Source organism: Vipera ursinii (assembly GCF_947247035.1).
Source record: "Vipera ursinii genome assembly, chromosome: 2".
Lineage (NCBI taxonomy): Eukaryota > Metazoa > Chordata > Lepidosauria > Squamata > Viperidae > Vipera > Vipera ursinii.
The window spans coordinates 227,700,309-227,716,586 of record NC_139513.1 but is presented as its reverse complement, the minus strand read 5'-3'; the positions used below and the strand labels follow the sequence as shown (position 1 = coordinate 227,716,586).

Sequence of the window (16,278 nt, the reverse complement as noted above, 5' to 3'; positions counted from 1 at the left end):
TTTAGGGACTAACTAGCAAATTCTGAAGGATTGTATAAGAGAGAGAAGCTGTATTATATGAGTGGAGTCTGCTTATGTACATCCAAGTTTCATCTTCTTTAGATCTCTCATTGTTCAGAGCTCAATGGACTAATTTAACAGTTTAGGGAAGGATAGCTTCAAGAGGCCTGTTAAGATACTGTATTTCTGGTTTGGAAAATCAGAGGTAGAGATGTTGAATACCTTTCAGAAAACACTATTTGTACCACAGCTCTGCTATATATTTCTATAGGAAAACCTGGAGTTCAGAACACTGTGTGTATAAAGCAGTTTTAAAAGAATAGCATTGAACACTGTAATCTGTAAAGAATGTTAATGTCTGAAACTCAAAAGAATGACTTTACGGGGTGGCAGAGATCTGAATGCAGGTGTAATGCAAAATAATGAAAGTATTCTATGGGCCTTTCAATTTCTAAGAAGGTAAGACAGAGCAATAATGAAGGCCCAATTATGAAGGATGGGAGAACTTGTGTCTCTGTAAGACCTTTAATAACTGTACGTGCATAGCTCTGAAGAGCGAATCTGAGTCACACAATCCTAAAGGACTAATTCAAAAGTATAGATTTGAGAAACTCAAGAGAAAGAGAGTGATGGTAAGGAGAAGACAATTTTATTGTGCCTGCTTATGAATTCCCCTTTATAATTTGTGGGAGATTAAGAAAATTTTAATAGAAAGTATCCTGGAACTAGGGAATAAAATTTGGTAGAATAACCATTTTCCTATTAATTGAGACTTATTTGTAGGAAAAGGAGATCTAAAGACAGATCTTCAACTTTATTGCACATTAGAAACTACTCAACTAGAGCTCTGGATATGAAATGAACCAATGGAAAAGCTGTTGATCCCAAAGCTGCAGTATAGTTATATAATGGTGATGCATATGGGGTGTCTGCACTCTTGCAAAAGATCCTAGCTGATGACTGGATGGCCTTGTGACTTTTACTTCATTCTTCAAAGCTGTCTCTTACTGGACCTGCTCTGATGGCCCTTGAAGGATGCCAGAGCAAACTGAATGTCTAATTGTTCTTGTTTCAGGAAAGATTAATAAAATAAATTATCTGGTCCAGACAAAACAAATGTACTGCGTTGGATGCTGTATGTTGTACTCTGCAATTTAAACACTTGATTGGTAATATATTTGATAATAATATAGTTTAGTATAGACTTCAGCGCTATCACTGATGCAAAGAAAAATCTCCCATTAATTTTCTCTCTGTCCATTTGAATTATCCAGACAAGGCTTTGGCACCAATTACACAAATCTGACTTTTCATTCACTGGCTGAGTACTCATAAACATTATATACAAATTGATCAGAAATAGTACCATCTTGTCATTATATATATAGATGGCAGAGCAAAATTCTACTTGCCCAACATAAACCTAACACATTACAAAGAGAAATTTAAAAATGCAGGAGAACGTCCTTAAAAACAGGGATCTTATTTTATGCTACAAGTGTGCATGTGTGTGTGTGTGTGTGTGTACATTCCTTATGCATATATGTATATAAGTGTATAGTATTTGGTACATTTCAGGGATGGCTAACAGTTGACTCATAAAGCAATTTTATCCTGTCTCCGGTGGTATTATCAAATGTGAATTAAATCTTGATCAAAACATTTCCTGCAATTTTATTCAAAAGGAAAAAAAAATGTTTTTCAAATGATGTTTAGGTTGTGTTCCTCTGTGTATGAGAGATTTAATATTGCATCTCTTTTTCTGGGTTTTATAAATAAGGTCCTAGATTACTGTTTCTCAACCTTGGCCATTCCCAACTGCCAGAATTCTTATCCATGGCCACGCTGGCAGGGGAATTCTGGGAGTTGAAGTCCACATACCTAGAAATGGCCAAGATTGGAAAACACTGCCCTGGATGATTCTGTTTTATCAGAATTTATAACGGAGAGGTGATTGAATGGTGCATAAAAATATTTTCCTGGTTACAAACACGGTCTAAAGGATAGATCAGGTTCAAGAGTGTGAATGTTGGCCCTCCCTGATATATACTGCTCATAGACAGACATGACATGAAGTTTCCCCACGTGTCAGAGAATCCATAGGGGACTTCAGTATTCCAGCTGTTCCCTTATCCTCCCCACCCCACCCCAGGATAACACATAGGGTAATGGACAGTCCCCAACCACCTTTGCATACTGAGCAGGGAAAAGCGATAGGGCAAGCATGGTATACTCACTCTACTGCTTTGAAATGTGCTTTGCTCACTCTTGTGCCAAGATTTCAGGGAAAGGAGAGCCTTTTAAAATCAGTATGAAGCCCTCAATGCATTAATGCCACACCCACAAAGGGAAAGTCCATGACTTTTTGCATACACATACACACCTGTTTCCAAGACAGCTACAAATGGGCACATGCATTTAACTAGCTAAAACATAGAAATAGGTAAGCCTAGTTTAGTGGATTTTCCTTAAATTATTTTTGACTAAACAGAGTAATGTTGCAAATTACTCCTCTGCTTTCTTTTATATCTACAATAAACATCTATAAACAGTGGTCTCCCAGAACATAGCCCCAATAAAATAAAATAAAAAATAAAGATAACACCAGTATTCTATACTTGCGATTTTCTGGTCAGTTAAAAATTAAAACGGAAAACAAAATTAACCAAAAGAAGAGAAACCAAAGAAGCTCCAGTCAGGAGTGCATATTTACATTCTTCAAACTGTAGCGGTGAAAAATAATTCTATTAAGTGCAGGACATTCCTAGGTTTGCAGTAGTGACAAGCTTTAAAGAAAGTCTTAATGATGACAATTTTTTTGTCTGATCAGTGATGCATTCCAGGAGCTTTAACTTTCCCTTCACTTGCAACCAGTGGCAGAATCTGGATTGAACAGTTCCTTGTATAATGGAGGAAAAAGTGTGTTCACAATATCAGGATGAGATTGTTTAAATACCTGCAATTTTTCTCCATGCAGGTTGCAAAGTGCAGTAATGGTTGGTATCTTGGCTACTAACTGGAAGGCAGACAGAGAAAGATAAACCAAGAAAAAATTTTATTCCATATCAAAGAGTGCGTAAAGGCATACTTTCAAACTCTTCCAACATCGTTATTTTTTGTTACTTTTAAAAATATTGCAGTAGAATTTAATTTGGTGCTGCTTAATAAAATTGCTGACTTTTCTATGCCAACTGAAGCTAAGGCTGGGCATTAAACAGTTCATAAACAAAATACACACTGCTTAAAGATGTTTAAATCACTCAAATGAAGTTTAGGGAACCAAAGACTAGCTAAAGTCAATTTTAGGAAAGAAAAAGTGACTTGCTAGAAAGACAAAACCAGAACTTCTGTGACAGGCATCCTGTCATATAGGTTAATCAGTTAAGGCCTACTTAATACACTTGAGAAGCTTAAGCAGGAAAACTCAAAGGGAAACACCTCATTTTATAGTAAATGTCTGTTTCTCTCATGAGAAACATAGCTTTGCATGCTTCCATTCAATAGGAGAGAATTTGCAGCAGTGACATCATCCATTCTGAGGGGAGCCATAGGCAAGATGACTTTTGGGGGCTCCCTGTCAAGGAGGTGAGGTAAAACCTATCAGCTCATCTGACTTTAGAAGAATATACTTATACTGTATACTTATACTGTAGTCAAGGCTACATTTCGTTCAAAGTTTAGTAGTAAGCCTAGCCAATCAAACACTGCTTCTGGTACAAGGGAGCCAATTAAGGCATTGGTTATAGAAGGGCCTTGCAGAGAAGATCCTCTGCAACTCATGGTTTGACTCCAGTAGGTGCTTCTGAGCTACAGAATAATTCCAGCAACACATTTCCTACTGGAGGTCCATAAATATGGTGGGAAATAGCCTGTTAGAGGTGAGGAACAGTGTTCCAAGAACAACTAGCTTCAGCCAGAATTGGGCCCCAAAACCAATTAGGATATTATGTCTAAATTAACCTGCTGTTTAAGCAAGCTTCCCCATGGAAGTCTATATACCTGTAGGTCTGTACTTTCCTTCAATGTCATTGACAAAGCTTTTCCAAGTAAGCCTGGGAATCATTAGATATGAGTAATTGCTTTCTTTACTGGGGAAAGCTGCCATTACAAACAAATACCCTAGTATAGTTGTATTTCTAGACATTGGGTTCTCTGTGAATGTCATTTTGTATTGATGCTCTACCTTTGCCAAAGTCTCATCATCAAGATGATTCTTCTGAATCACATGTTGAAGTGCAAAATAAATCTTTTCCTGAAGTTTCTGGACCTTCCTTGGTTCTAAGAGCCAAGCTCGATCTGGCCAAAGAAGACAACAAAAAAAATTAAATAACCATACACATAAATCATTAGTAGTGGAAAGGAGATTCATGGTAATTGGTTTAATTTTCAGCAACGTAATATTTCTAGTTTGTGAAGGAAGTTCACTATTATAGTTTCAAATCAAAATCTATTTACTTTGAATTAAACAAGCATTGGCTTTCCACTTTACTGTGAAATCCTCAATGCACTTCTCTACGGATCAATCTATTAATGCCATGGTTATGCCATTCAGTGTTATCAGTTCTATAGGGAACATAGTTTACGATTCAGAAGATGTTCTATAAATTTAAAGGACATTGAATTTAAAGATTTTTCCAAGAAAGTGGAGGTACTTGCAAACTACTGTACCTCCAGGTAACAATCAATCTGTCCTGTTCATTCATCTCAATTGATCTGATGTTGAGGATTTCTGAACTACAAGAAATGATATCTGTGGGGCACTCAGCAATGACTTTTTTTCTGGACCTAGCTTCTGAATCTATAACTTATACCCCATTAAAAACAAAACACAAAATGGATTCCATCAATTGACAATGGTGGAATGTAAAAAAAGGAAAATCAGTTGCATAAAACTACCTGGTGATATCAGAACAGCAGATGAAAACAAGGCAATTTCTTCCTCAGTCAGCTGCAATGTACACAAATTCTTTGCAAAGTCAAATGCTTCATTCACAAGGTCGTCAGAACCTACAGGCAACACAGATAACCAAGTCAAGTTCTGAAAATATCTTCTGAGCAAGAAACTTTGTAAATGCAGTGATCTTTTCAACTGGAAAAGCTGAGAACTTCATGTTCCTTCTATGTCTGAAGCAGTGCAAGAAAATAAAAGCCATTTTTCCACTCAGCAGCTGAGTCTTTGATATTCTGTAAAGATCTACTTTCACGTGAATTATGAGCATTAGAAATATGTTCCTCTAGAATAGCATAGAATAACAGAGTTGGAAGGGACCTTGGAGGTCTTCCAGTCCAACCCCCTGCTTAGGCAGTGGGTATAGGATTTATACAACTGTTAAGTGCTGTTGTCGAGTTATTACCTCCTACATGAAGTTTCTGGACATGGGTTTGAAAATAGTGAGAATGAATCTCACACTCCCATGCTTCAATTAGTTAAACTTGTATACTTTATGGTTGAAAAGATCTAGTTTTCCATTGTGCTCAGGAGTTCTGGGAATTGAAGTCCACGAGTCACAAAAGAGCCAAGGTTGCCTACCCCTGGCCTAGACTCCCTCACTCTAAATCTTTGGATTCCTCCATCTGTATGTATGTGTACTACCTTATACCTTAATCTTATTCTGATCCAAAATCCAAACTTGTACCTTTTCCAAATCTGGTAGAAGTTTTCAACCTGTATTTTTTTAAATAATTAGGTAGTAGCTCATAAATCTATGGGAGAAATGGATTTCAATTCTGCCTACCCAGATGACATGGCACAAGCACATAAAATAATTACTGAATAAACAGAGATTCAAAAACAAGAAAGTTGGTTTGTTGCTACTATGTGGGACATAAGCAGAATATCCTGATAAGAACTGGATTTTAATTCTCTTTCAAGGAAATAGATCCAGCAGGTTCTTGGTCCCCTAAATATTGCAAATGGTGATGAACTGAAATATATATTTTTATCCCAATTACTTACAAAGCCTTCAGTTTGAATAAACAAAACAGCCTGCCTACCCAAAGCCTTGAACATTTGCATTCCTCCATATTTTCCTTCAAACAAGACGGTGTTGTTGAGTGGATTGAAGGCACGACACATTCTTACTAGAACAACTTCCAAGCAGCCTGAAATGATAATGAGAGTCCTGAGATATTACATAGAAATATCCCAACAAGATGGTATAGCCAGTTGTGTATTGTAAAAGTACTATCTCTGGTATTTGATGAATGTTGTAAGAAAAGATATATTAAAGCTTTATTCTAGAAGATCATTGATTCCCATAATTTTTTAAAACTTTGTTACACTATGGTTTGTTTGTTTGTTTGTTTGTTTATATACTGCCCATCTCACTGTCAATTGACTGGGGGACAGCTTACAACTTCATGCTTTCAATCACTTTTATGTGCAGTTAAACCTATAAGATTGGTGTTTTCACATGATAGAGACTGTGCAATTTTCTATTCTGTATTCTGGAATAGAAAAAAAATAACGTTAAGAATTTGTAATTTTTACTAAGTGTAACGGGTCCTGAATTTTTATCTTCTTTTATTGATCAAATTTTATTGATGCTGATTAAGTATTGTACTTAAGTATTAAGTATTTATTATAATCTCCTCCACAAACCTGATTTGAGAAGTAGAATCTGATCATTTTGACAGAGTTCCATGAAGCCTGTTATCCGTTTTGCAAATTCCACCACATACTGAATCGCGTGTGTGATCTGGATTGCGCACTGCTGCCATAATGCTTCTCTTGACTTCAAGAAGAAATCACATGAAAAAGAAGGAAACCAGACAGAGAATGTTCTTTAGGTCAGAGATGAGCAGACATTATTAGGCTGTTGAAAATTGGTAGCAGATTGCCAAACATCTAATATTTAATGCATCTGGCTAAGTTTTTTTTTAAAAAAAAAACAACTCAGTTCCCCTCCTCCTCTGCCTCATGAATCTGTTTACCCATTTGTATAATGTCATTGTGGCTCTTATTCATTTAAAAAATATTCTCATTCCCCATAACATTTGTCCATTCTTGAATTAGATTATGATCATCATGAAATAATTTGCCCTTCTGGATGTTAAATAAATCCCTGGTTTTCTTTAATTAAGGTGTCTGCTTCACTGTCATTATGCTGATATTCCTAGTACTTTGGTTCCAATCACCATCTTCTCTAAGAGGGTTGACCCGCAACAAAAAAAGACCGGCATTAGGAATACCCCCTCCTTAATTAAAGCCAGGAATGGTTTTTGAACAAGTCTGGATAATACATTAGTTCTGCCAAGTTCTTAACACAATCAAATTATATGACTCCACTTTTGATATTTCACTAATGAGGATATTACAAGTGGAAATCACAAAAGAACAGAGAATTAGAAGATCAATTGGGCATGCTTCATTCATTGTTCTAAGTGCACATTCCTCTGGAAACTTGCATGATTAAATACATGGCAAATAAACATACAAAGTGTGTTCAGAAAACTTGTACTAACGTAAATAAGTGATAGTGCTTTCAACAGTTCATAGAATGACTTAGGTTATAACCACATGACAGGTTGTTACAGCGTTTCCCAACCTTAGGAACTTGAAGATGCGTGGACTTCAACTCCCAGAATTCCCCAGCCAGCTATGCTGGCTGGGGAATTCTGGGAGTTGAAGTCCACGCATCTTCAAGTTCCTAAGGTTGGGAAACGCTGGGTTGTTAGGTTTGTTGGAAAACCTTTTTCTCCCTATTTGCTCATAGCAGGCGTATTTTCAGAGAAGGGAAAGAGGTAACTCTATTATAAGAAAGAACCATAGTAGTTGGGGTTTTAATCTTCTCCCTTACAATAAAAGGTGAGTAAGAAAGGGATGATTACTGTAGCTACAGTATGCATTGGGTGAAGAAAATAATGTTAGCACCTCAGATCATCCAGTAAATTAAATTCAGCAAATATAAGAGAAAAGATTTTTCCTCCCACAGAGCATAAGTAAAGGGCAGGAACACAACTGAGGGTAGGTACTTTAAAGTGATAGACACAACAGGTTAGCACAAAAAATTAGATGGAGATTGGGAAGTTTGCTCCATCTTTTAAAACATCCTTATTTAACTTTGCAATTTTCTGTAGTTATAATCATGAATTTAGAGAGGCAATGCAGAGAATAGTTCTTTGTGGAAGAAAGAAACAAGACATTTTATTGAAATGCTTTTGTACCTTGCTCTGGTATATTTTGATTTCTTCATACGTGTGGGTTTGCCAGGCTAGCTGGTGTAGTTCCTCCATTGTATACTGACATGTCTCCAAATGGGACTTAATTATATTCTGTGCAATTCGATCTAAGAGATAGGAACAAAAACAAAACATTTGATTTACAAATAATTTTACACACACACACACACACACACACACACGTGTGTGCGTGAGTGTGTGTATATATATATACAGCAGAATAGGTACCAGGGAGGAGTAAATGGTAAGAGCATTTGGGACTGGGCCTCCTAAGCTGGGAGAGTGGCTCCAAAAGATCACAGGAACAAAATTAAGTCTTTGTCCAGAAGAGTGTATTGCTAGGAAAAGTTAAGATTTTGTGGAATCCTCAAAATCCCAGGCCTCTGGTAGAGGGACCTGAGATTGAGGAAGACACAGACCACCCATAAAGTTGAGGAAGGAATTTACGCACATACATATACACACACATACATATACATATGCAGTCTTTAATCATGCTATAATGTACACTTTTTGGTTAGAAAGACAGGATAAAAATCAAATAAGATTATCAAATAATAATTTTATGAAATCTACAGGCTGCCCCAAGAACTGATGGCTAGAATCACTGTCTTTCATCTCAATATTTCTAGCAGAAGTTCATTGTAATGACTTCATTTACTGAAATGTTACACTGACAGTCCAAAGTGATATAAGATCTTGAAGTTGATTCATTGTGCTATCCATTCATTTATAAGTTTGGGGGAGACATTCAAATTATAAATGTACAATTTTACAATCAATGGAAAATGTGATCATTTCACCTTTGAAGTTTTCTAAGACTCAGATCATAAATTCAGGGATTATGAGAGGACTGAGCATTGCAACAAACCTTTGCCCCAATCACAGATACAGAAAGCTACTACTGCACACATATAGTGGGACTTGGGATGCTGAGTTGCCTATTACATAATGTTAATTTTTCAGCCATTTTGAATTACGGAAGAATATCTTTTTCCTAGGTTAAGTATTGGTACTGATAAGTAAGGAGTAAAATATGACAAAAGTCATGCAATAGTCTCCACTGAATATTGGATTGCAGCAGCAATGGTTTAAATGAGCCATTAATTTTCATTCTTACCAGACCATGTATAGATGGGGTAGATGTGACAATATTCCACTCCTTTGCATGGTGAGTTACTGAATTTTGCTGCTGCTACTGAGTTTTTACTATACACGATAAAAGAATTTGGGGCCAGAAAGATAAATTTGGTATCTTTTCATCTGGATTTGATAAACAATTTACTTCTTTTTTTAATTAAACTTGGCAAAACAGGTGACAGTGAATCGACCCTTTAGAAATGTATGCTATGCATTCAACATACAATTTCAGAATTAGAAATGTCTTTATAGGCCAATAGTGTAAGACAAGTAATCCAGGAACAATAAATTGGTCAATCTCTGCAAAGTAAAACAAGGCTTTGCTGACGACAGATGTCAGTATAACCATTAATCCTTTATTAGGATTTCCCTTTAGAAGTTTACATGTTAAATAAAAGGTACAATAGTTTGTACTTCCATCTACTTTGGATCAAGTTCATTGGAGCTGTTGTGGTTAGCATGTAGCCCATGATGAAAGGGGTTTTGTTTGTTTGTTTCTACAGGTCAGTCTTGATTCTGTGCAAGGTTGACTCAGCCTTCCATCCAGGTAGGTAAAATGAGGACCCAGATAGTTGGGGGCAATTAAGCTGACTTTGTAATAATGCCGCTTGGGGTATGTGTGAAAGCCCTAATAAGCAGGCATATACATAGAATGAAGGCTACTGCTAAGCTTGTAAGCCGCCCTGAGTCTTCGGAGAAGGGCGGGATATAAATGGAATTAAAATAAAAATAAAATAAAACTTCCTGGACAAGTCCTTGCATTTTTATAACAATAATAAAGTTGGAAGGGACCTTAGAGGTCATTTAGTCCAACCCCCTGCTCAGGCAGGAAACCCTATACCTTTCAGACAAATGGCTCTCCAGTCTCTTCTTAAAGACTTCCAGTGTTGGAGCATTCACAGCTTCTGGAGGCAGGTTGTTCCACTGATTTTCTCAGCAAAATTTTGGCAATTTTGCTATTGCTTTCTTCTTAAACAAAGTGATTGACTCAAAATTATCAAGCCGGCTTCATGCCTAGAACCCAATATCCTAAATTTCTATTTTGATACCTCAACCACTATACCCAACTGGCTCTCAGTGCTTAAAGTACATGTACATATTGGTGTACAGCCCACAAAGAAAGGAAGTTTCTCAGATAAGTGACACCAAGAATATATACATCCACCAGGAGCGTTTCTATATCGTGTGAACTACATATTAACTAGATATCTGTTTTGTAATAGGAGTAGGGGTCATCTAGGGCTTTTCATAGACCTCTTACTTGAGACACTGACTGTTGTTTGAACTGCCCGTGGATTATCCTACTTGTGTTACAATTCTGTCATAGAAATGACTTCCCTGAAAATTGTTCTCTTTCAGTTTAACAGGGTTTATGCAATGTAATCATATAGCAAATGACACTTTACAATACTAAAAAGGGGTCTATTGTCCAATTCACTTTGTGATATATTACATTTCCAGTGACCACTAAAATCTGCACTTTATTTTATAAGGGTGGCTTCATTAATAATAAAATGATTTGCTAGGGAAAAGGGCAGGATATCATTTACAATCCTGATGTCACAAAGATGGAATTAGGGAGCACATACCTTTCAAAATAACAACTCATCTCTCCTCTGATTTCCATATTTTCTTTCTCCGACACTGCAACACCTTATTTTTAAGTTGTGGCATACTTTTCAAAACAAGAGTATTTTCGTAAGTAATTTATGGCTAAGTTATGAATATTGCTGGAGCTTTAAATAAATACTTGGAAATATTGTAAAGGTAGAACCAATTAGACTTTAAGGTATTGTAAAATAGAATATTGCTTAGTTCAGTGGAGGAATCTTGAGCCATAATATTCCTTATTTATATTCACTTCTCTACTTTATTGGTTTTATGAAGTACCAGCTGCTCATTTCTCAACTCTATAATTTTTTAACTCTTGGGAAGTGTGAATGATTTTGCCAAAGATAGTTTACTTCTTACAAGCCTAGGAAGTAACTGAGATGCTTTTCTTATATGAGCAATAATACCTCTTTTACAAACTTAAAGTAGAAAACCAATATGAGCACACAGGAATGGATGGAAAATCCACATTAAATAAAGTTCTGTGTGTCTTTTTTTATATTTATTTAAAACAACACCAGCCTAGCCAGACTTTGATATGGGAAGAAAGAGACTGAATGGAGAAAGGATACATAATTCCTTCTCGCCTACATTTATTTGATTTTTTGCTGGTGGCTCTAAGAATGCAAGGAATTGAGCTGCAGAAATAAATAAAAAAATCCAACTGAAAATGAACAGAGGAGAAAAAACAAGCCATATCTCTCATTATCTGCTTTCTGCCTTACTGATTATCACCCTATCTTGACTGATCTCAAAATACATGTGGTTTATACAGTATATAGTCTGAGCTTTAGATTGTGAAAATAGTTTAACATTAAAATAGTTCAGAACAGAATGTTGTTCGAAGGAGACCTCTATATCTGTCTCATTTCCTGTCACAGACTCCCTAACATTTATCAGAACATTTATTTTGGTCTATATTTTTAAATCATTGTTGTTAACTGTTACCTGCAATTTCATTCACTCTGATATTTCCATTTTAAGTTGATAATCATGAAGTATGGGCAGGACTGATAAAAAATAAAATAAAATAAAATTCTTAACATGTCAGAATACAGTTGTTTTGAGAAAACATAAAATGGAACTGAACTCCTGGAAACATTTGTGGGGGAGAAGGGAAAAATTTAGAACGCGGGGATTATAATTTTTAACAGTGGTAGATTCTATTGGCCCTGGGTCTACCTCTTCTGAAGTGAATGGAATCGTGCCATCTCTCTCTATGCAGAATGAAATATAAAAAAAGGACAAGCTTAAACAATATGTTTAAAATTGAGCAAAGACACATGAAACATTTATGTTGGGACCTAAAAATCTAGGCAATATGTGTCGTTCCTCCTTTATTACATTTTCCTTTAAAAGCATTACAACTAACAGGAAGACAGAACTGTCTTTAAAACATTGGAACATTGTAGCAGCTAAATATCAGCTCTGAACCTGCCCGTCCACACAGTCTTGCAGACTCTGGGGAAAGAGTCAATTTAATACTACTTTAGGTGGGTGGTATAGGTAAAACCATCACAAAGATAGGTCATCGATTTGTTTTTCTTAAAGTATTACAATTTATTCCCTCAATATTAGAAATCCTGAGGTTATGCCACCTTTGGTTTTCCTACTCTTTCTCTTACTTATTCTTTCTTTTTTAAACTCTACACTTCAGGAAACACAACTGTGGGCCAGATTCACTTATTTTTTGGGAGGGGATGAGGAGTCAAGTAGGCTGGTAAATTATTGAAATTTCCAATTCAGTTTGCACCCAGCAGACAATTATTATATACAAAGCAGAGCGTGCACACATATCCCTTCAGTTCAGTTTTAGCAAAAATGTAGCTGATGTTTATTTATTCCGTACCAGTAAATGTCAAAACATCTAGCTGGCAAAACTGGAATAAAAGATAGAAGACATGGTAAAGAAGGGAGAAAGACAACTTGCAAAAATTAACATATAGATCTGTTGAAAAGGACAGAACTTTCCAGAACCAAGTTCATTCCTGAGTGACCATGTTTTTGATATTTTCCCCACTAAACACAATTTTGAATCAATGAATAGTTTGTCAAGTACAACTGCAGAATGTATTTCACATTATGTAATTTATTCTGTTTCATGTAAGATATCCCGGTTTGGACTTCTTCTAGACCAGGGGTGTCAAACTGCTGGCCCACAGGCCAGATGCATCATAGCAAAACCGCAAAACTGGCAATGGCAAAAAAAAGTCGTGATACGTCATTGTCAACGCTGCAAACGTTGGATGTTTTTGCTTTGACAGTCGTCACACCTCACGTGATGTTGCGGGTTTGACACCCCTGCTCTAGACGCGGCATCTCTGAAATTGAAAGGACGCATTTTTCAAACAGTGCTTTCAACTTCAAGTTCTAGATGCTATTTTTCTTTCCCATCTGTACATGCAAGGTTTTCTGAATCCAATGTCATTGCCCTTTTCAAGCACTTTATGCCAGCCTTGTAGGTGTGAACCAATTGCTTTTCAGTTAGGATGGTTTAAGGAGTATCTGTAATGTCTAGCCTTTGAATGTTGGTCCACTGGTATGCTTTGCGAAGTGTCTGAACATAAATTGAGATGTTTTCTAACCTAGAGTCTCTGGGTACTCTGTCTCCCCGCTGGGCCCATAGCCAGTGGTGGGATTCAGCCGGTTTGCACCACTTCGGCAGAACCGATAGCTTTGTTGCCCAGGCCCAGAATGGACTTCCGGAAGCAGCATCCATACAGAGAACCGGTTGTTCACATATTTGAATCCCACCATTGCCCATAGCTATTTTGCTGGAAAATTACTAAGGACAGTTTTCAATTCCAGCACACTCCCAGCCAACCCATATCTCCAGATTAGAGCAAGCACACATGTCCCTCCTATCAACTAGCAAATATACGGCTTGATGTTTATTTATTAACATCAAACCCAGTTAACTGGCAAAACGGGACAGAAGGTTGACAAGAATCAGGCAGAAAGAAGGAGACATGAACAACAAGCAAACTTTTACATTATGTTACATCTGTAATTGGTTCAAAATTGGGAAAGGAGTCCGGCAAGGCTGTATACTGTCGCCCTGCCTATTTAACTTATATGCAGAGCACATCATGAGAAAGGCAGGGCTAGATGAATCAAAAGTTGGAATTAAGATTGCTGGAAGAAATATCAACAACCTAAGATATGCAGATGATACCACTCTAATGGCAGAAAGTGAAGAAGAACTAAAGAGCCTCTTGTTGCGGGTGAAGAAGGAGAGTGCAAAACTTGGGTTGAAACTTAACATTAAGAAAACCAAGATCATGGCATCTGGCCCTCTCAATTCCTGGCAAATAGATGGGGAAGAAATGGAGGTAGTGACAGATTTTGTTTTCCTGGGCTCCAAGATCACTGCAGATGGGGACTGTAGCCAAGAAATTAAAAGACGCTTGCTCCTGGGAAGGAAAGCCATGGCAAATTTAGACAGCACACTAAAAAGCAGAGACATCACCCTGTCAACAAAAGTGTGTATAGTCAGGGCTATGGTCTTCCCAGTTGCAATGTATGGCAGTGAAAGTTGGACCATAAGAAAGGCTGAGCACCAAAGAATTGAGGCCTTTGAACTGTGGTGCTGGAGAAGACTCCTGCGAGTCCCTTGGACTGCAAGGCGATCAAACTGGTCAGTCCTAAAGGAGATCAACCCTGACTGCTCTTTAGAAGGCCAGATCTTGAAGCTAAAACTCAAATACTTTGGCCACCTAATGAGAAAGAAGGACTCACTGGAGAAGAGCCTAAAGCTGGGAAAGATCGAGGGCAATAGAAGAAGGGGACGACAGAGAATGAGGTGGCTGGATGGAGTCACTGAAGCAGTAGGCGTGAGCTTAAATGGACTCCAGAAGATGGTGGAAGACAGGAAGGCCTGGAGGAACGTTGTCCATAGGGTCGCGATGAGTCGGACACGACTTCGCAGCTAACAACAACAACACATCTGTAGCTGTATCTATATCTATTTCAAAAGATACAGAACTTTCCAGAACTGGAAACATGGAGATTCCCCAAGGGCCTGGCCTTCAGTTATCCTAGTCTTAACTCTTGTATGTATGTAATGGTAGCTGAATAGAAATGATACAGGATCCACCCTGTATTTTGCACCAGAAAGGAACTAATTTGATGTACAGGAAAGACACATCCTTCCTGTGCAGCAAATTGGTTCCTTTCTGGTGCAAAATACAGGGTGGATCCTGTATCATTTCTATATCCATGAAATGTGAAAGAGCCCTTTGTTTTCCTTTCACAGGTCACCAATAGGACCTTCAGGAGAAGACAAAGATAATTGACTCTAAGAGTGGGGCAGATAGGATAAATTTCTCTCATAATATAGTTCACCCTAGGATTATGATGTCTTTTAATTATTGTTTTTGTCCAACTAAAGAATAAATAGATACTATTAGTAGTAAGCTAAATGCTCCTCTGAAGCATCTTCTCTTTAATCAGTTTTGTTTTCCTCTTGAGAGAACCTTGGCTTCTTATCATCCACTTCATATCCACAGGGAAGAGCAGAAGTTTGAAGTAGGGCACTAAAAATGCGGATAATCATCTTAGTTAAAATTAGTAATGAATTTTAATTGACTACTTACCCATAGGATAGAGTTACACTGCGAAGAGCTCACTTCAGCATACAGATAGTCCTCCACTTACGACCACGACTGAGCCCAAAATTTTTGTTGCTAAGTGAAACATTTGTTAAGTGAGTTTTGCCCCATTTTACAATTTTTCTTGTTAAGTGAACTGCTGCAGCTGGCAAATTAGTAACATGGTTGTTAAGTGAATCTGGTTTCCCCATTGACTTTGCTTGTCAGAAGGTCGCAAAATTTGATCACATGACATTGATTCCCTGCAACCTTCATAAATATGAACCAGTTGCCAAGCATCTGAATTTTGATCATGTGACCACGGGGATGCTGCAGTGGTCGTAAGTGTGAAAAATGGTCATAAGTCCCTTTTTCCGTGAGGCTGTAACTTTGAGCAGTCACTAAAAGAACTATTGCAAGTCGAGGACTATCTGTATTGCTAACCCAATATTTCTCAACCTTAGCAGTGGACTAAGCAATGGACTTCAACTCCCAGAATTCCCTAGCCAGTATGTCCACACATCTTAAAATTGCCAAGGCTGAGAAAACCCATCCTTGGCTTCAAGAAGGCACCCTACTCGTGCTATTTGTGGAGGCCTCCTGAGGATCCTGTCAGTCAAGGAACATCTGGCTGGTGGGATCCAGAAGATGAGCCTTCTCTGCTATAATGCTGGCTCTCTGGAATATCCTGCTTCCTGGGGTGAAGTTTCCCCCCACCTTTCTACCCTTCTGCAAGAGCCTGAAAACCTGACTCTGC

The 16,278-nt window shown here is 37.5% G+C and overlaps 1 protein-coding gene across 1 annotated transcript in view; it reads right to left on the bottom strand.

Annotated features, from left to right (window-relative positions):
* Positions 1–2,860: 2,860 nt before the first annotated feature.
* RORB (RAR related orphan receptor B) overlaps positions 2,861–16,278 on the bottom strand; it is a gene marked incomplete at both ends in the record, with an annotated part of 38,606 nt that continues 25,188 nt past the window's right edge. Inside the window, 6 exons of the mRNA XM_083353495.1 lie at positions 2,861–3,016; positions 4,184–4,296; positions 4,897–5,007; positions 5,995–6,102; positions 6,602–6,734; positions 8,167–8,288. Coding sequence (XP_083209621.1) covers positions 2,861–3,016; positions 4,184–4,296; positions 4,897–5,007; positions 5,995–6,102; positions 6,602–6,734; positions 8,167–8,288 — 743 coding nt within the window. The remainder of the gene's footprint in view (positions 3,017–4,183; positions 4,297–4,896; positions 5,008–5,994; positions 6,103–6,601; positions 6,735–8,166; positions 8,289–16,278) is intronic.